At 41.1% G+C, this 26917-nt stretch overlaps 1 protein-coding gene across 4 annotated transcripts in view; it reads left to right on the top strand.

Annotated features, from left to right (window-relative positions):
- LOC144699404 (lysine-specific demethylase 4C-like) overlaps positions 1–26917 on the top strand; it is a 477121-nt gene that overhangs the window by 272048 nt on the left and 178156 nt on the right. For all 4 annotated transcript variants that reach the window (XM_078570575.1, XM_078570572.1, XM_078570571.1 and 1 more), the window contains 2 exons: positions 458–671; positions 759–835. In XM_078570575.1, the coding sequence (XP_078426701.1) occupies positions 458–671; positions 759–835 (291 nt within the window). The remainder of the gene's footprint in view (positions 1–457; positions 672–758; positions 836–26917) is intronic.

The following is a 26917-nucleotide window of genomic DNA, read 5'->3' as shown; positions in this document are numbered from 1 at the left end:
TTTTGGAGGCCTCCCAATGCTCCATTACTGTTTTGTCTACCAACTTTTGATGCACACGCACTTGGGCCAGATCCCCGAAGTTTGCGCCCCTCCAGATATTTGATTATACCCTGCATTTTTCCACAACTATTGTAAATCTAATGATATTACGCCTGATTTTCCCCAGATGCTCTCTCACTAAAACATGCTCTACTTCCCCCAGTTGACAGGATAGCTGCTGTGGTAAATGGAAATAAAATGTTGCACTGGTACAGCTCTTTTGAAGCTGGAGCTCAAACATGTTAGAGACAGAGAGTAGAGAGAGCTTTATTCTGCTCCTGAATGTATTATACTTGCTGTTGACCCTGGTTGTGCACCACTAATTTCTCTTGTCTTAATGATCACAGTGTTTTAAAGCAATTTTATGGGAAGAGAAAAACAACAGATTAACTGTACAACATATTTGTTTCATATACAGCCTGATCACCTCATGGAAAGACGATCCCAAATCAAAACTGAGACAGCTGAGCTCTCACCGTCCAAGCAACATAAAACTAAACCGCTTATTCCAGAAATGTGCTTTACATACAGTGAAGAAAATAATGATCTCTACCCTACCAATTCATTTATTGAAGAGGATGGAACTAGTTTGCTGATATCCTGTGCAAAGTGCTGTCTGCAGGTTCATGCAAGTAAGTGTTATTTTCTTAGTGCTGCTCACTTGTAATGTTGATTTTGGGATTGGAATACTATTTGTGACACTCTTCTTTGACCTATAGGTTGTTACGGTGTTCCGCTTCATGAAATCCATGATGGTTGGACCTGCTCTCGTTGTATAATTGGTGCATGGACTGCAGTAAGTATTTGTGTTGATGCATTCAATAATTTTACCTTCTGCTGGAGGCAGAAAATACAATGTGTTAATAGATCTCTGGAATGCTATTAATAGGCTTCAAATCTAGTAAATGAGCCAAAAAGACAGATTTGTTTCAATTCTCAACTTTTACTTTAATTTGCAAGTAAAGCCTTCCCAATAAAAACAAAGTTCATTTTAAAATGGCAGTTCGTCAGTTTAGAGTTAATTGTCGTGAAAGGTTGAATAAGAAGTACAAAGGGACCTCTTAATGATCCTTTATGTTGATGTCTGTGCCTATGTTTTTCCCCCACATAAAGCTTTACAGTGTTGGCAATGTTTCAAAGAGAAATGATGATGGTCACTTTTACTCAGCAGCGTGAGAAAGAGTAGCAACAAAAAGGTTTTAGTAGATCTGTTCTGAGCACACGTGTTCTTCTGTCCCAAATGCCTACCTTCCTTCTCAGATTGTATCCATTCACTCACAATCCAATTGTTAGCTAGATGTTAATTACCTACTTGATAAAGTTTTCTTCATTCCTTAAATGGAAGCAAACTCTGACTACCAGTCTGTCCTGTTCTTTTTGGTGGGGAGGGTGAAAATAGTTATTAATGGCAGTGATAGTACTATTCGTACACTTCATTAGAATTGTCTCTTCACAGCTCTCTACAAAATGCTAGTGCTACCCAGAATTGCACTGTTTTATGTGTGGTTTATTAGGATGACACATGTAACATATTGACATCAATGTTAAAGAGATATGAAAGCCGTGATATCTTTGCGATTCTGCCTATTAGTAATTTGAGCTTGTTATTTGTGGTAACTGAAGGATGCTTCCATTCAAGGAAGATGTCATGACTTTGCTCCTTGTCTTGCATCTGAACTCATACAGACATACGAATTAGGAGCAGGAATAGGCCACTCGGCCCCTCAAGCCTGCTCTGCCATTCAATAAAATCATGGCTGATCTGAATGTAACCTCAGCCCCATATTCTTGCCTACCCACGATAACCTTTCACCCCCTTGTTAGTCAAAAATCTATCTAGCTCTGCCTTAAAAGACTCTGCTTCCACCACCCTTTGAGGAAGAGAGTTTCAAAGACTCCCAACCCTCTGAGAGAAAAAAATTCTCTTCATCCCTGTCTTAAATGAGTGACCCCTTATTTTTAAACAGTGACCCCTAGTTCTAGATTCTCCCACAAGAGGAAACATCCTCTCCATATCCACCCTGTCAAGACCCTCAGACCTAAAAGGTTTCAATTAAGTCACATATCTTATTCTTCTAAATTTCAGTGGATACAAGCCTAACCTGTCCAATGTTTCCTCATAAGGCAACCCACCCATTCCTGGTATTAGTCTAGTAAACCTTCTGTGAACTACTAACGCATTTACACCTCTCATTAAATAATGAGTCCAATACTGTACACAATACTCCAGATGTGGTGTCCCCAATGCCCTGTACAACTGAAGCATAACCGCCCTACTTTTGTAATCAATTCTCTTCACAATAAATGATAACATCCTATTAGCTTTCCTAATTACCTGCTGTACCTACATACTAACCTTTTGTGATTCATGCACTGGGACATGCAGGTCCCTCTGAATCTGAGCTCTGCAATCCCTCACCATTTAGATAATAAGCTTCTTTTTTGTTCTTCCTGCTAAAAATGTTTGTTCTTACTTAAATATCTATAGAAACTCTTAGTAACCGTCTTTATGTTACTAGCTAGCTTTCTTTCATACTCTAATTTTTCCATCCTTATTAATCTTTTTGTCATTTTTTGCTGTTTTTCATATTCTTTCCAATCTTCTAACCTGCCACCTATCTTTGCTGATTATATACTTTTTCTTTAAGTTTGATACTGTCTTTAACTTTTTAGTTAACCATTGGAATGTATATATTCTGTGTATTCTGAAATATCCCTTTAAATGTCTGCCACTGAACTTCTATTGACCTATCCCTTAACTTAATTTGCCATTCACTTTAACTAGCCCTGCTTTCATGCCCTCATAATTGCCCTTATTTAAGTTTAAAATACTAGTCTTGGACGCACTCGTTTCTCCCTCAAAATAAATGTAAAATTCAAACATATTATGATCGCTGTTACCTAAGGGTGCTTTCATTAGGAGGTCATCAATTAATCCTATCTCATTGCACAAAAGCAGGTCTAGTATAGCCTGCTCTCTGGTTGGCTCCAGAACATGCTGTTCTAAGAAACTATCCTGAAAATATTCTATGAACTCCTCATCTACGCTACTTTTGCCCATCTGATTTTTCCAATGTATATGTTGATTAAACCCCCCCCATGATTATTGCTGTACCTTTCTGGCAAGGTCCTATTATTTCTTCTTTTATACTCTGTCCTACTCTGTAGTTGCAATTGGGGGGCCTGTACACCACTCCCACAAGTGAATTTTTGCCGTTATCATTCCTTATCTCAACCCAAACTATTTCTACATCCTGTTTTCCTGAACTTAGGTCATCCCTCTCTAATGTGCTAATACCATCATTAATTAACAGAGCCACCCCTCACCTTTTCCCAACTTCCTGTCCTTCCTAAATGTCACGTACCCTTCAATATTCACGTCTGTGTTGTCCTGTAGCCATGTTCCTGTAATAGCTTTCAGATCGTGCTTTTTTACTTTTATTTGCGCTATTAGTTAATATATTTTGTTTTGAATGCTACTTGTGTTTAGATAGAGCCTTTCGTTTTGTCTTTTTATTATTTTTGTAGCATCTAGCCTGATCTACTGATTTACTCTTAAATTTGTACTCTGTCCCTTCCTGTCACAGTCTGTTCATCATTTCCCATATTAATATCTGTCTCTCTTGCCATGTCTCTACTCTTTGGTTTACCACATCTTTCCACATTTGATACTTTCCCCCTGCTATTCAGTTTAAAACCCTCTCAACTTCCCTAGTTAGGCGGCTCGCGAGGACACCAGCCCCAACATGGTTCAGGTGTCCCAATGGTACATACCCCACTTTCCCCAATACTGGTGCCAGTGCCCCACAAACTGGAACCTGCTTCTCCAACTACCAGTCTTTGAGCCATCCATTCATTTCTCTAATCTTACTTGTCCTATGCCAATTTGTACGTGACTCAGGTAATAATCCAGAAATTATTACCTTTGAATTTCTGCTTCTTAATTTGCTGCCGAGTTGCCCTTACTGACTATGCAGAATCTCCATCTTCATCCTGCCTTTGTCGTTGGTACCTACATGGACCATGACCATTGGATCCTCCCCCTCTCACTGCAAGTTCCTCTCCAGCCCTGAGCAATGTCCCGAACCCTTAGACTGGACAGGCAACAAAGCCGTCTGGACTCTCGCTCTTTGCTACAGAGAAGAGTGTCAATCCCCTTTACTATACAGTCCCCTACTACCGCTACATTCCTTTTTGCTGCCCCAACTTGGATGGCTTCCTGTCCCATGGTCAGTTTGCTCATCCACCCTGCAGCCCCTGCTCTCATCCAAAGAAGCTAAGAGAACCTCTAACCTGTTGGACAATTGCAGAGGCTCATACTCCTGCACTCCTGCCTGCCGGGTAACCTTACCTGCCTCACTCAAAGTCACACCCTTCTGTCCCTGGCCACTAACCAAATCAGAAGTGATGCGATTGCCTTCTGGTATAAAGTGTCCAGGTAACTCCTCCCCGATGTATTGCAGAGTCTGCAGCTCAGTCTCCAGCTCAATGCCTCAGCTGAAATTCCTCAAGTTGCAAACACTTACTGCAGATGTGTTTGCCCTGGATCATAATGTTATTCAGGAGCGCCCACATGCTGCAGCCTTGAGACATTACCTGTCCTGCCATCTTTAATGTGTTTTAAATAATTACTTAATTATATTAATCACTTATTTAATGTTGCTTTCTTATATATTTGGTTAACTTTACCACTAAATTGTGTACTATTTTAAACCTTAGGGATAGAATAGAACTTAACCACTTACCAGGTATTCGCCAAACAGCTAGCTCCTTTCCTTGTAGAGCAAGAACCAATTTCTATGGGGTGAGAAAGATAGAAAGAGGAAACGAGCAACTCCTTCTCCCAACTCCCCTCTCACCAAACTCCAAGTCTTCATTCAGTTAATCAGCTGCACTCCATTTGCCCACTAAGTCCTGGGCTCTGTCTAGTGGCAGAAGTTGGTTGGTGTAGCTAGTCAGGACTTCAGCTGCTAACTGCCCTGACCAACTCCTGTCACTAGATGGAGCCTGGCCAATCTAAAAGTACTGTGTACTGAGGTGAGTATTGTGCTGTAATTTAAAAAAAAAAATCAGTTTTTTTATATTGTATTTCTTTCATATTGAATTGTGCACATGTGTGTGCTGCACATGTTTGGTACGGTATTTCAATTTTTCTGGGCGAGAAATGTTAGAAGGAACCAACTCTTGCTTTAACATTGATTCCTATGGGAACCTATGATTCACTCAAAATCGTTTCACTTAAAGTCATGATTTTCAGGAATGCAAGCACAAATTTCAGAGAGGACTTATTGTATACACTGTTGTGGGGTTTTGGTTACAGTTCGGTAGGTCTGAAGAAGTCTTCATAGTCATACATAGGTTAACTGTAAGCCTTTATTGACACTTAGAACTATTTACAAATATACAGTAAAGGGTACAAGCTAGGGGCTACCTCCACATTAACCCTGTATGTTCCAGACCCTTATACTACCCCCCCCCCCCAGCCCCCAAGTCTTTATCCAATGTATTTTAAGTGATTATAGTTTACCTTACCTTACATTATTATTACTTTCATACATTTACACCGTCATTATTACATTGTCACTACCCCATCTCCCCTCTTCAAGCCCTTGAATTCAAAGGTGCAGGCAGTCTGGTGGCCTTATAATCTCTCCACATCTTCCATTACTGTTGAAGTAGTGGTAGCTCTGTCGCTTGTTATGACACAGCAGTTGGTAAAGGCTGAGTTGTTTAAATCCCAGAGGGAAACTTGAAACAACTGTCATAGCCTATATTTTCAATTAGTATGTTTGAGATGCAGCTCTGAATTCAGGAATAAGATCACTGAGCCTCAAGAGGTTTTTTTTTACATAAAACTGAATTAAACATTTATTAATTTACAACAAATTAAACACACGCATGTCTACAAATTACTACCATAATAATCTTTAAACAAATCCCCAAATTAATCACTCCCCAGTAAATCTGCACCAAGGCAACAGTACCCCATAGACTTTAAACAGCCACCAGGCAAAGCACATTTGACCGTACTAATTCAAAATGAAGTTCCTTGCAATTTGGCTCTTCTGCAGACATAGTTGGAAGCTTACAGGCTGGTTAGATCTTAAATGCCTCTACCTTGCACACAATCTCCTTTCCCTCTTTATACCTAGCTTCCCCCTTGAATGTAAATTTTCTATGGTATCACTAGGCTTTGAACATCACATCTTCTAACAATAACATTTTCATCCCACTAATTTTATTAGTAATACAAACACATTTCTTGGTGTCTTCCAGCTAGGTGCAAGATTTTACTCCCACTCTTGAATGCTTTATTCAACAAATGCAAATATACACTTTACCTTTTAACTTTCTTACTGTTTACCCAATTAACATCTCAAACTACTATTCATCAAAGCACCCTGACTAGCTGGCTTTAATCCAATTAAGACACACACAGTCAAACACATAGATACAGACCCCACTACAACTCCATTTTATAAATAATTTCCAATAACATTATAGACATTAATATCTCTTCATGACATCCTTCTCCCTATCAAAAAATGAACCATCATAATTTTAAAAGATAGATTCATTTTTAATAACCCATCTTACACTATCTCCTATACTTATTACACTATTACTTTACCAGATGCATGCATTAACACGACAATATATATACACAAATCTTTGGTATCAATAGAAATCACTCCAAGCCAGTGTCCAGGTTTTTCAAAATGTCCAATTTTCCCTTTAACCTTCAAACTCTTGATAACGCATCTGCGTACAGATTTTCTCTGCCAAGTATAATCCATAGATTAAATAGCTGTAATAATAGACTCCACCTAAAAAGCCTGGCACTTTTGTCTCGAAATTTGTCCAAAAACTTCAAAGGATTGTTGTCTGTATAAACAATTGTTTTTGATTAATTGTTTGCAACATAAATTTCAAAATGCTGCAATGCTAACACAAAATCCAAGGTCTCTTTTTTGATCATTTGAGTATCTTCTCTGTTGCACATTCAGCTTCCGTGAAAAATACCCTATCAGTTTTTCAATTCCATCCTCTTGTAACAGTATGGCCCCAATATCTGTATCGCTCGCGTCAGCGGCCAACTTAAATTGCTTGGCATAATTGGGTACTGCTAAAACTGGTGTTGTAGCTAATGTAGCTTTTAAACCGTCAAATGACTTCTGACACTCATGTGTCCATTGAAACTTGTTGCTCTTTTTTAATGGTTCAGTCAGTGGAGCAACAACACTACTAAAATTTGGTACAAATTTCCGGTGAAACCCACTCATGTCCCGAAGTCTCAAAACTTTTATTGTAGGCACTGGGAAATCGACGATAGCCTTGACTTTCGTATCTCTCGGAGTCACCTTATCATATCCAGTGGTATGGCCTAGATACGTAACTTGTGCTTTTGCAAATTCACTTTTAGCCAAGTTCATCACAAAATTAGCTTCTTGTATTCGAGAAAATAATTCTTCCAGATGCTGTAAATGATCCTCCCACATCTGACTGAAAACTATCAGATCAAACAGCACAATTGCTTAGACCTGCAAATACGTTGTCAGTCTTTGAAATGTCACAGGTGCATTCTTCATACCAAATGGCATAACTTTAAACTGATATTGTCCATTTGGTGTCACAAAAGCTGAAATCTCCTTTGTTCTTTCTGACAACGGTACCTGCCAATATCCTTTTAACAAGTCAATCTTTGTGATAAATTTCAATTGTCCCACTTTCTCAATGCAGTCTTCCAACCGTGGTTTAGGATATGAATCTGCTTTTGTCACCTTCGCATTCACCTTTCAATAGTCCACACACAGTCTTTGTGTTCCATCCGGTTTCGGTACCAGCACAATAGGCGAACTCTAGTTACTGCAACTAGACTCATGATATCATTTTGAAGCATGAAGTCAATTTCTTTTTGTACTTGTGATAACTTTGCTGGATTTAATCCAAAAGGATGTTGCCCTATTGAAGATGAAACTTGTACAAACACATCATGTATAGCTAAATCTGTCTTCCCCAACTTATTCCCACAAATAGGTTTGTGTGACTGCAATAGCTTTCCCAAATCACTTTGACACTTGTTTGGAAGGTAACTCAATATTTCATTTAAATTTTCAAGCACCCCCTCATTATCCAATTTGATTAGTGGAAAATCAATTTCAGAGTCCTGCACTTCTACTGTTTCTCATCATCCATCATCATTAATGCCTCTTTTTGTTCCTCTTCAGTGATAAAGTACTTTTTAAGCATATTTACATGACACACCCTCTGCTTTTTTCCTCTATCTGGAGTATTTATTAAATAATTTACTTCACTCAATTTCTTTTCAATCCTGTAAGGTCCACAAAACCTTGCCTTTAATGAATCACCTAGTACTGGTAACAGAACTAGCATTTACTCTCCAGAACCAAAACTGCAAGCTATAGCTTTCTTGTCTGCCTTCATTTTCATTACTTGCTGTGACATCTTTAAATGTTCTCTAGCCAACTCACATGCTCAGTTCAATCTTTCCCTGAAATTTGATATGTAATCCAGGAGAATAGTTTCTGAATTTTGACCTACCAATTTCTCATGAATCAATTTCAGTGATCCCCTTACCTCATGACTATAAACTAGTTCAAAAGGGCAAAAATAGTTGATGCACTAGGAGCATCTCCAATAGCAAATAACAAGAATGGAATTCCTCTATTCCAATCCTGTGCATAGTCCTGACAGTACGCTGTTATCATAGTTTCTAAAGTTTGATGCCATCTTTCCAAAGCCCCTTGTGACTCTGGATGGTAAGCTGATGACTTAAACTGTTTTATCCTCAAACTGTTCATTACTTCCTTAAACAGCTGTGACATGAAATTTGACCCCAAATCTGATTGTATTTCCTTAGGCAAACCATATCTTGTAAAAATTTTAGTTAACTCCACAATCTTGTTGGTTGTAATATTTCTTAAAAGGTATTGCTTCAAGAAACCTGGTAGACACATCCATTATTGTCAGTAAGTACTGATTCCCACTTTTAGTCTTAAGGAGGGTTCCTACACAAAAATCGTGACCCTGATAAAAGGTTCTTCAAATGCTGGTATTGAGATTAAAGGTGCCGATTTAACCACTGCTTATGGTTTCCCCATTACCTGACATGTGTGAGATGTTCCACAGAATTTGACTACATCTCTATCCAATCCTGGCCAAAGAAAACCTCTATCTTTTCCTGTATTTTTGTGATTCTTAAATGTACCCCCATTGGAATTTCATGAACAATCCTCAGCATCTCATTTCTATACCCAGCTGGGATAACAATCTGATGCACCTCATTCCAGCTTTCATTTGTTGAGACATGATCCGGCCTAACAGTAACCCTTAGTTTTTAAACAGACACCAGACAAAGCACATATGAACTTACGAATTCAAAATGAGGTTCTTTGCAATTTGCTCCTCTTACAGACACAGTTGGAGGTTTACAGGCTGGTTAGATCTTAAATACCTCTACCTTACACACAATCTCCTTTCTCTCTTTATACCAAGCTTCCCCTTTGAATGTAAATTTTCCATGGTATCACTAGGTTTTTAACATCACATCTTCTAACAATAACATTTTCATCCCACTAATTTTATTAGTAATATAAACACATTGCTTGGTGTCTTCCAGCGAGGTGCAAGATTTTACTCCCACTGTTGATGCAAATACAAAATGCAAATGTACACTTCACCTTTTAACTTCCTTACTGTTTACCCAATTAACATCTCAAACTACTATACATCAAAGCACCCTGACTAGCTGGCTTTAATCAAATTAAGACACACACAGTCAAACACACAAGACGCAGACCCCACTACAACTCCACTTTAAAAATAATTTCCAATAGCCTTATAGACATTGTTATCTCTTTATGATATGTTGCTAGTTCTTCCTATCAGTTTGGAGCTTTTCTGGCAACTAGGTATGTTTTCATCCTTTTCTTCCATTCCTTTGTGTTGAACCTCACATGGTTGGTTCGACTGTTGCACTGGTTGGTGGTCGTCACTCTCACTTGTTGCTTTTTCCGTCATTGTGTAGGTCGTTGTGACATATGTGGATGTTTACTTTTCAAAACTGGAACCCTTGTTCCCACTTTTGTCACAATTTTACCTAAGTTTTTGAGTACTTTCTTATTTTTCAGCTGTTTCCGAGCTAATGAGTTTTTGCGTTCAGCTCAGCAACTACTCTAGTAAGTTGACTTATCTTTGTTTCAGAGCTATCTGCAGAACTCTCATATAAGTTTGACAACTTAACCTGGGCATTCAGTTCTGTTCATAATCTTTCTTTCCTGGTCCTTGGACTCTGTCAATTCACTTGTTAGATCGTCAGTCTGTTTCAGAATTTCTCTTATCTGCTTTTCTGGTCTGGATTTGCTTTTGCATATCTCAGCCTCCATGTTGTTCAGATTGGACTGAAGTTCAAGACATTAATCAGTTTTGATTGTTTGTTTTGCTTTCAAGCAATTGTTCTGCTTTCAAGCAATTGTTCTGATGCATCAGCAATTCCTTCTCCTGTTCCCGGCATTTTGCACGATGTTTGCTGGAGACTTCTGATGCTTGAAGTTCATCAAGTTTTAACTGAAGATTTACCTTTGTTGAATTTGCTTATAAAAGTTCGTCATTTAGCGTTTTAAGTCGTCTTTCAAGTGGTGCTCTTCCTGTGAGTGATATTCCAATACTCTCATCAGTTCTCCTTTTTCCTTTACAAGCCCATCTTTCGTATGTGAAAGTTGGTTTCTGTGCTGATCAGTTTTGCTTTAGCAAGCATAATTCCTCTGTGCTACCCTTCAAGCTCAGATTATATAATTGTACTCCTGAGAATTGTTTCTGAGATTCTTCATGCTCTTTTGCAAGAAGTTCTACTTGCTTTTGTCATTCTCAGTTCTTAATTTTCATCCCTTCATATATATCTTTGGAAATGTAACACTTTCCAAAGTTTTCTTCCAAATATCCAACTATTTTCTTAGTCTCTTTCTTGTACCTCTTGCCTTCCTCCTGGAATATAAAAAATCCTGAGTCTTCTCTGCCAACTGGTTCTTCAGTTCTTTCAAAGTGGAATTAAATTCATTTTGTTTCACTTCGTAATTTTCGAGAGGAACAAACTTGGACCTGAGGGATCATTGTAGCGTGTGAGGTCCTTCAACAGGTTTTCCGGTTCATTGCAAAGCTCCAATACTTTGTTAAATTACAAGAAAACTCAAGACGGAGTCTCATCAAGTTTTCTCTACTCTACCATTATGCTGTTCAAGGTAGTCTTTATTCCTTCATGTTGCTGAAGGGTTATGTACTGTTTTTAAATTTGATCTTGAAGGGCAATTAGCTGTTCTTTCAACTGTTTATTTTCTTGTTCAGTTCTTACCTTCTCATTCTGCATTTCAGTGCATTGTTTTGTCACTACTGATAGTTCCACCACAGGTTTTTCTGAATTGGCATTTAAAGTCTTTTTTAACTCCTCATGTTTTTCAGGGGCACGCATTGGTTCTTCAAAGAATCTTTAAAGGCAGCAACTTCTTTGCGTGCCTTTTCTACCTGATGTTGTGCCTGGCTGTACTTCTGGTTAAGTTCTCCCAACTCCCACTTTGATTTGCCAACCATGAAATTCAGGGTTGTTATTTCCTCCTGGTACCTTTGTGATGCTTCGAAAATTTGTTTGTGCAAATCTCGAACAGTTTGGTTCATTGAAAACTTTAATTTATCATACGTCTTCAAAGGCATATACTCAGTTTGAATCTTGCATTTTAAATCTTCCAGTTCAGCTTTGATACAAATATTTTCTAATTGTACTCCTGCTTCGTCTTGCTCCGCCTGTAGCAGGGCTTTGTCCTTGTTGTTCACTGCCAGCTGCTGTTGCAGTTCTGGAAATGTGTCGGGATCTCCAAAAAGATATATCTTTGGGATTTCTGGAAGGTTCCCTGCCTCTCTGATGCCTTTGTGTGGCTTATTTGGATATTGTTTTTCCCTCACTCTCTGATGTCTCTTTGCGGGGTGTTTTCTATGCCTCTTTTTAAGCACTGCACACTCCTCAACTTGAAGATTAAAATATTTGTCAAAGTCTTTTAGCAATTAATTGATGCTGCTTGAGGAATCGTCAGTGCCTTGTGTTAGGATTACTTCATCCGCAAGTTCACCAAACCAGTATAAAAAGGTATTAATCTGGACTTCTTGTGACCTTCTATCTAGACCTGATGTACTCCAGTAGTTCATAAATTCTCTTCTCAAGGATGCTGAACTTCCCATTAGGGTTGGCTCATGGATAAGTCCAAATTGTTCTGGATGAGTGGAATTCTGATCTATGGTTATATTTTTAAAAGTGTAGGTTCTGCTTTAAGTTTTCTGAATTTCAAAATGGTGACGCCATTTGCTTGGAGCCAAAGGGAATTCCTGCGGTTGTTGGTTTTGGCGGGCACTGCTACAATGACTATCATGCTCAACTTGAAAAAGTTTTCAACAATGGCTACTTGGAAAGGCTGGCCACAGAGTTCTCTTGCTCAGCATTTATGTTTAAATCACAAATTTGTTGAATCCTGGCACTTGCTTGCTTTTAGTTGGGTTTGAAAAGTCACGATTCCCCTGGATTATGTAATTAATTTTTTTCCATTTTGGAGCGAGTTTGGGTGCGAGCCCACTCAGGGATCAAATTTTACAGTGGATCTTTTCAAACTGCACTTCTAACTCTGAATTATTTGCTATAGCCTGGAGTTTTAAAAGATTTAGCTCACCCCGCTGACTCTGCACTTTGGGATTTGAAGTTGGATTTTCAAAGGAGCTGCAATGGAGCCTTCTGCTACAGTAAAGGGTTTTAACTTTCTGCCTTAAGCTTCCAAACCTTTCTTTGGAGCTTTATCTTGGCAATTATTTTCCTCTGTGCCTCTGCTTCTGGAGCTCCTCTTCAGGTCAGGATGCTTTGTCAAATTTTTTCTCAGTCCTACAGCATTTTGCTTTTTTCTGCATTTTCTGTTTTGGGTTTTTCCACAAGCTGCCACCATGTTGTGGGGTATTGTTCAGTAGGTCTGAAGAAGTCTTCATAGTCATATGTAGGTTAGCTGTAAGTCTTTATTGACTCTTACAACTATTTACAAATATACAGTAAAGTATGTAAGATAGCATCTGTCTCTACCCTACTGGTACACACGGCTCTGTCCAACATTCAACTGACCCTGGGTGTTGGTCATGTGCTCTCTTACATCACTCTGTGGGCAGTACTGTACTCCGTCCCACATTAATCCTATATGGGTCAGACTCTTATACTACACACCCATGATCTTGCTTATTCCTCTGTTTCCTCGAGTCTAAGATAGTCTCATAGGGATATATATGACACAGGAAAAGTGTTGTAGTGGAACAGCTTGGCTAAAGCTGCAACTAATTCTGGAGCACGAGTTTCAGTACTACTGCTGGGATGTTGTCAGGGCCCATAGTCTTTGCTGTATCTAGTATCTTCAGCAATTTTTTGATATTGTGGAGTGCATCGAATTGGCTGAAGACTGGCATCTGTGATGTTGGGGACCTCAGGAGGAGGCAGAGATGGATCGTCCATTTGGCATTTCTACCTGAAGATGGTTGCAAATGATTCATCCTTGTTTTTTGCACTAATGTGCAGGATTCCCCTATTAAGGTTGGGATATTTTTATATTTTTAGAGCTTTCTTCGATTAGTTGTTTAATATTCCTCCACCATTCACAACTGGATGTGACAGGACTGCAGAGCTTTGATCTGATATATTGGTTTTGAGATCATATTTCCCTCTCAATAGCATGCTGCTTCTGATATTTAGCATGCATGTGGTCCTGTGTGGTAGCTTTACCAGGTTGGCATCTCAGTTTTAGGTATGCCTGGTGCTGCTCCTACACTCTTGAAGCAGGATTGGTCCCCTGGCTTGATGGTAGTGGTCGAGTGAGGGATATACTGGGCTATGAAGGCACAGATTGTGGTTGAATGCAATTTTGCTGGTCAGAATTCTGATGGTCCACAGCACCTCATGGATGCCCAGTTTTGAGCTTTGAGATCTGTTCTGAATCTATCCCATTTAGCATGGTGGTAGTGCCACACAACATGATGGATGGTATCCTCAGAGCGAAGAAGGGACTCATTCTCTACAAGGGCTATGGGGTGGTCACTCCTGCCAATACTGTCATGGACAGATGCATCTATGACAGGTTGCTTGGTGAGGATAAGGTGAAGTAGGTTTTTCCCCTGTTGTTGGTTCTCTCACCACCTGCCACAGGCCCAGTCTAGCAGATATGTTCTTCAAGATTTTGGTCAGTTCAGTCATTAGTGCTGCTACTGAGCTACACTTGGTATTGGACATTGATGCTCCCCCTATCCATAGTACATTCTGTACCCTTGTCACCCTGAGTGCTCCTTTCAAGTGCTGTACAACATGGAGGGGCACTGATACATCAGCCAAGGGAAGGGTAGGTGTAATCCGTAAGAGGTTTCCTCAACTGTATTTGACCTGATTCCATGAGACTTCTTGTAGTCCGGAGTCAATGTTGAGGGCTCCCAGGGCCACTCCATGTATATTACTGTGCTACGGCCTCTGCTGGGGTGATAATGGAGAAATCTCGGACGTTGGCTGTAAAGTATGATTTGGTTTGTATGACTGTGTCAGACTGTTGCTTATCCAATCTGTGGGACTGGTCGCCCAATTTTGGCACAAGTCCCCAGATGTTAGTGAGGAGGGCTTTGCAGAGTTGACTTGGCAGGATGTGCCTTTGTGTTTCGGGAAGTAGGTGCAGGAGTAGGCCATTCGGCCCCTTGAGCCTGCTCCGCCATTCAACTAGATTTACCTCTCTGCCATTTTCCCAGATGATTCCCCATATCCCTTGATATCTTTAATACCTGGAAATCTTTAATATCTCTTAATTCCAGTGCTTAGATTGATGCCAGGTGGTCTGTCTGTTTTTATTCCAATTCTGCTTTTCAGTAGCGATTTGATACAATTGAGTGTCTTGCTAAGCCATTCCAAAAGGCCTTAAGCATATTGTGGTGAGCCTGGAGCACATGTAGGCCAGTCTAGGTTAGGATGGCAGTTTTCCTCTCCTGAAGGAGGAGATGAGATGGGTTTTTACGACAATCCAATATCTTTCATGATCATTATTACTGAGACTAGCATTTTATTCCAGATTTATTAATTAATTGAATTATTTAAATTTAAAATCTCCAAGCAACTGGGTGGGTTTTGAACTCATGTCTGTGAGGCATTAGTCCCAGTCTCTGGATTGCTAGCCTCATAACATTGATATCATTCCCTGTCCAAATCAAAGATATATTTAGCATTTTGCCATTGTGTTGTGGCCACAAAGTTGCCAATGAATAGGAACTTCTACAATGTTTTTCAAATCTACGTCCTTACCATTGGTTAAATAGTGAAGGAAAGCAGTTCTTAAAGCAGAAGGGTAATGTCACACTACTGGGGAGCATTCTATAGACCTCCAAGTAGTGCAAGAGAGATAGAGGAGCAAATCTGCAGGGAAATCAGAGATGTCCAAGAACTATAGAGTATTGATGTTGCAGGACTTTTATTACTTAAATATAGAATGGGTTAATATTAGAGTTAAAAGTATGGAAGGGAAGGAATTTCTGAAATGTGTTCAAAAGAACTTCCTTGACCGGTATGTCCTTTGTCCAACTAGGAAGGTGGCATTGCTGGACATGGTGCTGGGGCATGAGATGGGCCAAGTGGCCCAAGTGTCTGGAGGGGTAACACTTGGGTAAAGTGATCATTGTATCAAAAGGTTTAGCTTAGTAATGGAGAAGAGCAAGGAACAATTTAAAGTAGAACTTCTGAATTGGAAAAGGATTAATTTCAGTGGGGTGAGAAGGAACCTAGCCAGGGTAAAATGGAACCAAAGACTGACAAGAAAAAACAGCAGTGGAACGATGGGTGATCTTTGAGGAGATGTTTCAGGTACAGGGTAGGTACATTCCAAAAAGACGGTAAGGGAAACCAAGCCAAGGCTTCTTGGGTGAAAAAGGAGATAGAGAATATGATGACATAAAAAAAGAGGGTGTACGATACATGTCAGGTGAATTATTCAAGCAATAACCAGGCCAAATACAGTAAGTTGAGAGGGAAAATGAAGAGAAAAATAAGACTGGCAAGGAGAGAATGTGAGGATAGAATGGCAGTTAACGTAAAAGGGAGCCCAAAAATCCTCTTCCAGTTTGTAAATTTTAACCAGGTATTAACAGGCGGGTTGGGGCTTATGAGGGACAAAGCTGGTGATATATGCTTAGAGGTACAGGGGATACTGATAAAATATCGGTAGAAGCGGAGATAGTAGATGTAATAGATTTGATGAAAATTTATAGAATATACTGGAAAGGTTGGCTATGTTTAGAGTGGATAAGTTACCTGATCTGGATGGCTTACATCCCAAGTCGCTAGGGGAAGTAGGGGTGGAGAAAGTGGAAGGGCTTGCCATAATTTTCCAATCTTCCCTAGATACAGGGTAGGTTTCAGCGTATTGAAGATTGGCAAATTTGACAGCTTTGTTCAAGAAAGGCTGTAAGGGCATTCATAGTAATTACAGGCTGGTCAGTTTGACATCTGGGGTGGGTAAAGTTTTAGAAACAGTAATCAGGGAAAAAGAATGAACAGGCATGTGGAGAGGTCAAACTAATTAAGGAGAGCCTGCGAACATTTGTAAAAGGAAGATCATGTTTGACTAATCGAATTTGTTAATGAAATAATGGAGAAGATTGATGAAGGGAATGCAATGGATGCTGTTTATATGGATTTTAAGAAAGTATTTATCAAAATGCCACATTAAAGGCTAGTTAATGAACTGAGGCTCATGGAATAGGACGGTCAGTGTCAACTTGGACAATAAGTTGACTTAAGGACAGAAAACATTGAGTTATGGTAAAAAAAAACTTTAACATCCAGGAGGATGGTAGACATTTTTTTTTCGCCAAGGTTCAGTGCCAGAGCTGCCACTTCTTTTGATATATATAAATGATTCACATATTGGAATATAGCATAAAATTTCAAAATTTGCCAGTGGTAAACTTGGAGGACTGGCAAACAGCGAGGTTGATACAAATTGACTGCAACAGGACATAGACACGATAACAGAATAGGCAGATGAGTGGCAGTTGGAATTTAATACAGAGAAGTGTGAGGTCAAAGGAAAAGTGAGAGTCAATATAGACTAAATGACACAGTTCTAAAGAGTGTGCAGGGATGGAGGAACCTGGGAGTTCATGTGCATGGACCTTTGAAGTTGGCTGGACATATTGAGAATGTAGTTAGCAAAGCCTATGGGACCTTGGGCTTTTCAAATAGTGGTATTGATTTAAGGACAGGAAATAGCGAGTCAGGTAAATTTTTTTAGTATCAGATTGGAGAATGGTAGACAATGGTTTCAGTGTCCATTACCCCCACCATTTCTGCTTCCACCAATATTTTATCAGCATCCTCCTTTTGATATATATAAATGATTTGGATATTGGAATACAGAGTAAAATATCAAAATTTGTTAATGATAAACCTGGAGTGGCAAGGAGTGAAGATGATAACAATCAACCACAACAGGACATAGATAGGGTAGCCGAATGTGCAGACAAGTGGTAGATGGAATTTAATACAGCCAATGGAGACAATCAGTGATTTCAAAAGGAAGGAAATTGTATGGGTGGATAGGCACTTGATGGAAATAAACTTGGATGGTTATCCAATAGTATGGGGGGGGTGGGGGGGATGCGGGGAATGTCTGACTGGATTACTCTATAGAGATCTAGTATGGACCCAATGATTGAATGGCCTTCTTTATGCTGTTATGACACTATGAAAATGAATATTGTGCCTAATGTTGAGTAGTTAATTGCTTTTATAAAGCTTGCAAAGTATGCAGACTAGATTTGTCTGCTGGACTGTGCAACATACTTTTGTAATACATTGAAACATGTAAATTAGGGACACCAATGGGACTTGCCTCAGGTGCCCTTTATTTATAGCTGTCCCATTTTCAAAATGGTGGTTGTATGTACCATAAAGCAGAGGAGCCAAGTAGTCCAGAATTTGTTGTATCCCCTACAGTTTCTTCTCACTCTCACCTGGGATTGTGCCTAATCCTGGAGCCCTGTTAGCACAACGTGATTTCAGTTCAATTAATGTGTTTGGGTTCTTTTATCAAGGCTATCTGATGATTCTTTTCCAGCAAGAGAAGGATGTCCTAACCTTGGGATTGCTATGTTGGCAGCCTGTACAGACAAGATGGCTGCTGCAAGGCTGGAGTTCCTGGAAGATCTCAGCCAAATTGGGTGCAATGAATGTCCTGAATACCAAGCCTCCTCTCTCTGGTTTTTGTAGCTACATTTGAAATGTTAGGTGTCTGTTAGCTGCTGATCAGAACCTGACATACTGGTAGAGTTGTTAACTCTGGTTGGAAACATACCTGGAAGTTTGATTACTTAATGTTCTGAGCACATGGCATCTGGCACTGTGACATCAAAGCACGTGAGTCGGGATTTTCTGCTCCCATTTGTGGCAGGCGTCATGGCGGACGGGGGTGGAAAATATCGGGAGATCGCAAAAATCGGTTTCATGTCATTGTAGAACCTGTTTGCAATCGTCTGCTTCACCCATTAACGGCGGGCTGCGTTTCCTGCCGCCGCACATCAGGAAGCTAATTTCAATACATTAAAATCTCATTATAAACCCTGCCCGCTGGAATCATCCCCCATGCTGGATCATGAGCTCACACCGACCTGATTGCATGCCGATGTGTTTCACAACGGTACACAAGTGACATGCACCTGGTGACCTGCATTTCGCCCAGGACTTCGAGTTTTGTTTGCCTGCCTTGCTTCGGGCAGCACTTGCTCTAGGCTTCGCATGCAGCACCACATCGCTTTTAAGGGGGCTCATGGGCAAGTCTCTACCTACCAAATCAGCAGTTTTCAATGGCTGCAGGGCTAGGGCTTGCTTTGGGAAGGGGGGAGAGGTGGTCTCAGGCAAGGGAAGAAGCTGCAGGGTGAGGGCTGCACTGAGGAAGGTGGGTATCCCAGGTCATGTGTGGGGCACATGTTGTTCTATGCAAATGGCCTCAACATGGTGAGGGCTGAGGAGGCAGTCTCCAGAGGAGATGAGGCCAGATGGAGATGCAAAGGTGTGTGTGAGAGAGTGAGTGGTGATGTCCCTTGAGCTGGCAGTGAGTGAATGTGTAATGGGCTTGTGAGTGTGAGAGTTTAGAATTATGAAATGGTTGACCTACCTTGGCGGCACAGATGAGATCATTCATCCTCTTTCTGCACTGGATGGCCGACCTCTTGTGTACAACATTGGTATTGACCACCACTGACACTGCCTCCCGAGCCGGAGTGGTGAGATTGCTGGACCTCTTGCGGTCAGAGCATGGATAGAGGACTTCACAGTGGACCTCCAAAAGGCATTCCAGAGACGAGTCACTGAACTCTTTTTGGCTTCCAGGGCCATGTCTTCACTGGAGTAGTCCTGGACTGCAACCATTGAGAACTGTGTGTGTGGCTGCAGAATAGTTATGGCACCTGGAGTGAGGAAATGGTGAGGGAGCGGCATGGCAGACGATTCAGAAGTCCCCTGCCAGTGACATGGTGTGTTTCATGTAGTTGCATATTTAATGAGGTGGGAAGCAGAGGATACCACACAAAAACCCACCATTGTGACTGGCGGGAAAAACGTCTTTTTCTCACACCCACCACCACACTTAGTGCAATTCAGGGAAAATTCTGGCCATGTCAACATCAGATGACTTCTACTAAAGCTACAGGATTTACCTTGGGGCTTGGTCTTTGTAGTTGAAAATCATTATTTGTGGTTTCATGGCAGCAGCTATCGTGAGAAGTTTCAATAACAAGGAGGCCACTTGAGCAGGTGAAGAGGCGAACCAAGGACAGGGAAAAAAGGAAACCATTCTTTTCATCCCTTTCCCCTGAGCCCTTGTTCTGTCCCCAACTCTTGAGCCCCACAGAGCTTCAAAACCACCCCCTTCTCCCCTCTCCTCATGTTTACAGTCCCCATTCTCTGAGATTAGCGCACCTATTAGCTGATTCCTGACTTCTTTTTCTCCCCCACTTCCCAAACACAATTTCCAGTTTCTGTGTTAATGGAAATCTTTTTACCCAGCATCCATTGCAACAGAGAAACCCATCTATCCCCTTGACGGAACTGTGCAAGCATTCAATTCTAGAGATAGAGGAGTTTCTCTGTTATTACGAATTTTTGGTAAAAAGATCTCCTGTACATAAAAACAGTTTCTTCATTCGCTGCCAACCTGCACTTACCTGTATGCAGTATTTTATGTTGTTAACAGACATGGTGCATTGAAGGCTGCCCATAGTTGGTAATTTATGGGTATTTGTGGTTTAAAAGGGCAGTTTGTACATATTATAAAGCAAGTTATTTGGGACTGTGTACAGGTGTCCATTTTGGGGGTGGCTGTTTGTACGTTTCACTGTATGCATTATGGTGCTGATGTGCTCATTTATCATTTTCAGTTCAAATCTCTGAACCTTAATTAGATTTTGCAGCTACCATAACCTGATTCATTACTCTTGATCATTCCAGCTTATAGTCTGATGTCATGGCTCCGTGCCACCATTGAATAGGGTGCTCATTTTTGCAAACTTCTTTTTACTCCATTATGAATTACTGCATGCAAGGGGAGTTTCAAAACAATGATTCCACTGAGCGGCCACTAGTCTGACATCTGTCCCTCAACATGAAATTATTGCCTTTTACATCTTATAGTCAATAAAAGTCAATTATTTTACAATAAGAATTATATTTTTGCACTAATTATTTTTGTCTTTATATATCTTCATTGAAATGTTTACTTGAAGGTTTCAGCCTCTCCCCAAAGCCTAGACTTGGATTATCTAGTTTTACATCACATACCTAAATATGTATAAATTCTTGTCTAGCTTTCATAACTCCTGTGGCATTGGCCATAATGAGCCGGATGATATGGGCTGAGTTTGTAAGCATTGGCAAAAGCCTGTGATGGCCTGATCCAGGAGTGGAACTTAGATGCTGATTTAGAGCACAGTAGAGAGTGTCATATGATAGACAGGTAGTGGGAAGCTCAATCACCAGCCACAGTGGGCATTTCTATAAAGAAAGCACAGCTTAGAAGTGATGAAAATGTGTTTTGGTGGTGCGAATGCTACGGTGTCACATGGTTGAAGTGTGGGCACTACTACTCTTGGAAGACAGCGAAGGGGCAGACATTAAAAATATTTTATTTTTAAAGCCTATATTTCCTCAAGTGCACTGCAGCAACATGTCTGACAAATATCACCAAAATCTGATTCAGTTGTCTCAAACTTCTTTTTTGAGTCATGTACCACCAGAAATCACTCAGTCTCTTGTACATCTGTAGCTTAAGTGTACAATAAGTCTGTGAGTGGAATTGCTCACTCTCTTTTCCATTCTCCTCATTCTTGTATCTGTGTGTGGAAAATATTGAGGCAGCTCACAGCTGGTTTGATCTGGTAGCTGCCCTTTCAGATAAGGGACCGTGTAGAAAGATAGCTACCTTAAGTCAGTAATTTCTAACAAGAGTTGGTGATAGATTGAGGAGTGTATAAAAGAGAACTACCCATTGAGTAATGGTCAAATAAACTGAAACCTTCATAGGATGGCAGATAGATTTTGGCTAGCTCCCACAGCTCTTAAAAAAAAAAGGGACGAGGAGGAAATTTTGCACATGCTAACACTGCAGAATCTCCCTTAAACTGAGTTATCTCCTAAGGTAAAACTATAAAATCCAAGTCCAGGCTTTGGAAAAGGCTGAAACCTTAGAGTAAACACATCAATGAAGAAATTAAAAGACACAAAATTTAGTATATAAATCTAATTGTTATTGAAAAATAATTAACTTTTTTGAGTTTTTGATATTTTGTATAAAACTATATTTTGGATATTGGAAATTTAAAGTTACTTAAGGGAAAAAATAGATTTGTTTTTGAAAAACATAATGAATGTTCAATTAGTTCATCCAACTGTGATGCTGAAATATTTAAATACATAATTCCATCATGAATGTTTGCATAGTTTCTATCGTAAATGTTGACATAAGTATTGAGAGGAAATCTGTACATACACTAGATTTTTAATGATAGACATGTTTGTGAAATTATAATCTATTATCGTTCAAAATTATAACACCAGAGAGGTGAAAGTGTTGTAAAATTAAATTTAACGCACATTAAATAAGTTGTGATAAATTTTATCTCAATAGAAAACCTATTTTCAGATCTTCTCCCGGATTGAATCCAAACACAAGAATGTGGTGTGAGAAGAGGAGCAGAATATAGGAAAATGATGGTCAGGGAGAACGGACACAAATTAGGAACAGGAATATCAAGAGGAGGGCATCAAAAAAAGGGGCAGAAAAGAAACAGTGTGGTGGGGAACAGGGAAGAAAGGGCATAATCTAAAGCCACAGTTGTAGCGAAGTAGCATAATAGTGACCAAGGCGCCCGTGAAAGAGCATGATACCAAGGGACAGTGATAGGAGAACAGCACAACATTGGGAAATGGTAATAGGAGAATAGCATCAAAATATTGGGGTATTAGGCAATATGATTGCCTAGAATATGATTGGATGGGGAAGGACAGGAAGGAACTGCATCATGGGAAAGAGGGCATTTTAAGAGAGGTACAACTTTAGGAAACGGTGGAAAATGCTGAACATGACTTGGGAGAATGCGACAAATGAAGAACATCAAAATGGAGAAGAATGTCACAGTATCTGAATAGGATAGGAGAAGATGCACATAACTTTGGGGAACAAGAGTGGGAATCAGCAGATCATCAGGGAGGAGCAAAAGAATATTGAGGAGAGTGGACAGGAGATAATATGCACATATATTTGGGATCAGGAACAACACTGAGGCAAAGGCGAGAACTGGCACTTCAGGGAGTGGTGTGAGACAAAACCTGGCAGAACTTGGGTAGAGAAAGCCGTAGAAGCCAGCACTTTATTCACCACCTCTGATGAAAAATTAAATTAATAATATTCAAAATAAAAGTGGAAACTTTAATCACATTCGGCTTCTTTCAGGCTCCGGTGATGCCAGTTGCCCGTGACGTTGGCCCCATTTTGAGCCCAGCAATACCGGTGTCAAAGCTCAACCTCTGTACTTAGGCCTGTCAGAGAAATATTTTCTGGGGTATACAACACTCTACAAACATCTCTAAATAAGAAGAAACATTTCTTTCTGAATGTACTTCTGTCAGTTTCTTGTGTTATAAAATGTTACTTTTATCAGTAAATTTTCAGCTAGGGATAAATTCAAGATGAAGGCACCAACGAATTTGCCAAAACTTTGGAGCAATTTAATTAATTGCTCCTCTTTTATTGGTAAACCATGCTGCTTGCTGCGTTTGCCACTTTCATAAGTCCTTGGGAGTTTCTCTATGGAAGATTTGTACCCCCCTTTTCACCTTCAATTCAGATGTTCCCTAACCCTTGGCTGTCTCAGATGGATGGACAACATGAATGCTAGAATCAATGTTGTATAGGTTATGGTAATATAGATCAATATCACCATCCTAATTATAAAACAATGTACAAATTTTCCATTATTCTATTAACGCACCTTCAACCTGGTACCAGTATTTCAAAGAAGCTGCAGTATAATTTTTCATAGAAAAATATGCCTTTGGTTTCTTATTGTTGGTTTGCCAGCCAAGCAAGTAATAAGCATAAAAAGATAATGTGGCTCCTTCAATATTATGAAATCTGTAGAAAAATATTCCTGATGAATCACATAAGTTGTCATCTGCTTTGGTAATTTTTAAAATTACACATACTCCAAATGAAATGGAGCACATTAACTACACTAATTGGGAAAATAATTTGCTCCACTAGTCCTTTCAGTGTGCTTCAACTGGAACCAGATTACTTTTCCATTGAGCTTTGTGGAAGACAGTGCCCATGAGCCAAGCTCAGTCCTATGCTCCTGTGTGGTCAGCATCAGTTGCTTTGTTTTTGCCCTGCTGATCTGTCAAATGACAAACATTCCTTTCAACTAATATATCATAGCGTATGTTTATGGCCTCTGGCAGTATTTTTGTTTCTGTTTGCAATTTCAATGGGTCTTAGGTTCAAATTCTCCATTTAGTACTCAAGAACAACCTTTCTCATGAACCGTGAGATGACCTCATGTGAATGGTTTTAAAAGTTCCAGTGCAGGGTAAAGGACAGCACACTACAATCTGTCTGTTTGATCATAGAATGTTTGCCTAGACTTTGTTAGATGCAGCCACTGGAGGGTTATCACTAGAGGAATGTAGGATGAAGTGTTGCCTTTTTCAAACAGACTATTTGAAAAGGAAGAATTATGAAAGGGTTGTGGAAAACCATGTTAAAGTGGATTTTGATCCCGAATGTGCTGGCAGAAAGTGTTTTTTGGGGCAGGATTTCTGTTTTTCCCACCTACTCTGGTGATGACTCCTCACAAATCCAAGGATGAGGTAATTTTTACAAAAGAGAGAGTGCTTGCTTGCAACACAGTACTCACCCAAGCAGAGCATTGGAATTCTGAGGGGATTTGGGAGGGTTTCAGGGAATTGTGTGGCCAAAAAAAAAAATTGCACTTATGTTGCTTTTGTTGAGAAAACCATATCTTCATGAACTGGATTTTTCTTTTAAAGTATGGAAAGACTTTGCATTATCTGGACATTTGGGATGCTGAGTTTTCTTAAGAAGGGTCATAAGTTCATCTTGGAACTGTCAACAAGCATTCCTTTTCCAAAAAACCATCTGATCAACATGGCACTTGAGGAACAACTGTTTATTTGTTTTGAATTGCAATCACTTCATTGATGGGGGGGGATAAGCTGGTAAAGGCACAGGCAAGTGATTTACTGGAAGTCACATGGCAGAGACAAGCTTTAAGTTGGAACCTGTTTAGTGAATTCAGTCTTGTTGGGGTTATTCCGCTGAGCGGGAAGCCCACCCTAACTGACTGCCTCTCTGCCTTGGCTGAAATTGTGCACAGAATTTTCCCAGATTTGCACTAAGTGCTGTAGCGGGCGGACAAAATGGCGTCCTGCCGGGTTTTCGCGCGTATTGTCTCAAATCCACCTCATTACTTATGCATTCCCAGGAAATACACTGTTTCCCATGGCTGGCGGGCTCTCATTCGCCCTCCCACCATCACCCCACCGTTGCTTCTCGCCGGCCGCCGTGTTTAATAGGCAACCGCCAGCACTGCGCTCATCGCTACCAGCTCACCACCGCTGCCTGGGAGACATGGTCAGCAAATGAAAAAGGACTGCAGCCCCCTGCTTCAACAACGGGTCCCTCGAGAAATTGCTGGATGCCACGGAGGCCCGTTGGGATGTCCTGTAGCCCTGCTCTTGGCTGCAGGATAGGCAGCAACATCAACCCCAGCTTGGGAGGCGATGGTCAGCACAAACGCCCTTCAGAAGAGGACAGCTACCCAGTGCCGCAAGAGGATGATGCCCTCTGTTCTGCCACTCTTTTCATCACTCTCAACTCTCACATTCAGAAACCCATCACATCCACAGGGCCCTCATTCACTGCCAGCTCAAGGGACATCACCATTCGCTCCTTCGCATACGCCTGCGCTGTCCTCAGCCCATCCATGAGACCACTCACCACCCACACAGGCCAGGCACATGTATCATCTGGCCCGCCGGGTGTCCTGATACACTCTCCCCATTTCTATCCATGCAGGACAAACTGGTATACAACAGGTGGGAAAGGACGCAGACCGGTGGAGGAATGCTGGAGTTCCAGGTCCTTACAGAATTTGAGAACAGAGCCATCCAGCTGGCCGGTGATGATTGGGACAGGTCCTGTGCTGATGGTGAGGTCGGCACTGTTCTACCAAGTGAGGATCCAGCAATGTAGCATCCATCAGACAACCATGCTGTGAATAATGTGTTCTGTGTCACAGGCCACTGCCATTCACTAATTATGTCCCCTTGCTTCAGCAGGCCTATCACTCCAAGAACCGATGGAGTCCATGACCCAGAGCCTCCAAGCCAGTTCGGAAGGGACATCCAAAGGGGAACCGGAATGCACCCCGCTTCAAGTTCCATCACCGTGCTCACCCACACCTTCTGCCAGCGTGGAGATGCACACCGCCGTGGGAGCTAGCTCTAGGATAGGCAGGGTATCACGCACTGGTGAGCACAGTGCATAGTCTGATCCACAGCAGGCGGCAGCAGAGATTTACCAGGTCCCCAGCACTCGGAGGACTGCTGGAGGCCAGAACATTGCTGAGTCCGAGTCAGATGACGAGCCTCTGGACTCGGTCATGTAACAGTTGCTGGAGCTGCAAAGGCAATCTAGGGAACATCAGGAAGGGATGTCCGCTGCACTCCTCAGATTGCAAGGCACGATGGAAGAGTCCGTCCATCTGCAGGTTGAGGTGATAGCACTGGCATTGCAATGCATTGAGGTCAACACTGGCAGGATGGCGGCCGCCATGGAGACCTTGGTCCAGGACATTGCTCCTGCACCGCTGTGCGGGCTTAACTCCATCGCTGATGCCATAGTTGGCCTCCAACAGTGACCATGCGAGAGGGGTGCCGGGCAGCTCAATCTCACTCCAGCTACCCCTCCCCCTCATGGAATCAGCCAAGAGCCCTTGGGCACCCATAGGGAGGAGGATCAGCAGCTGCACACCCTGGATCATCCACCCAGGTGACTCCGTGAGTATCTGACCCATCTGAATCCCCTCTTCCTGTGACCTCTGCAGCTCCAGCTTCACAGGCTAAGGAAGGTGCCACTGCCACACAGCAGGAGTCTGAAATCAGGCCCGGGCCCTCCAGGTCTCGGCCCTCCAGAGGATGCCTGCCAGAGTCATCTCAGACTTTGGACAGGGCACAGGACTTTGCACAGGG

Source organism: Cetorhinus maximus, chromosome 2, assembly GCF_964194155.1.
Source record: "Cetorhinus maximus chromosome 2, sCetMax3.hap1.1, whole genome shotgun sequence".
NCBI lineage: Eukaryota > Metazoa > Chordata > Chondrichthyes > Lamniformes > Cetorhinidae > Cetorhinus > Cetorhinus maximus.
This window is presented reverse-complemented; position numbering and strand designations above follow the sequence as displayed.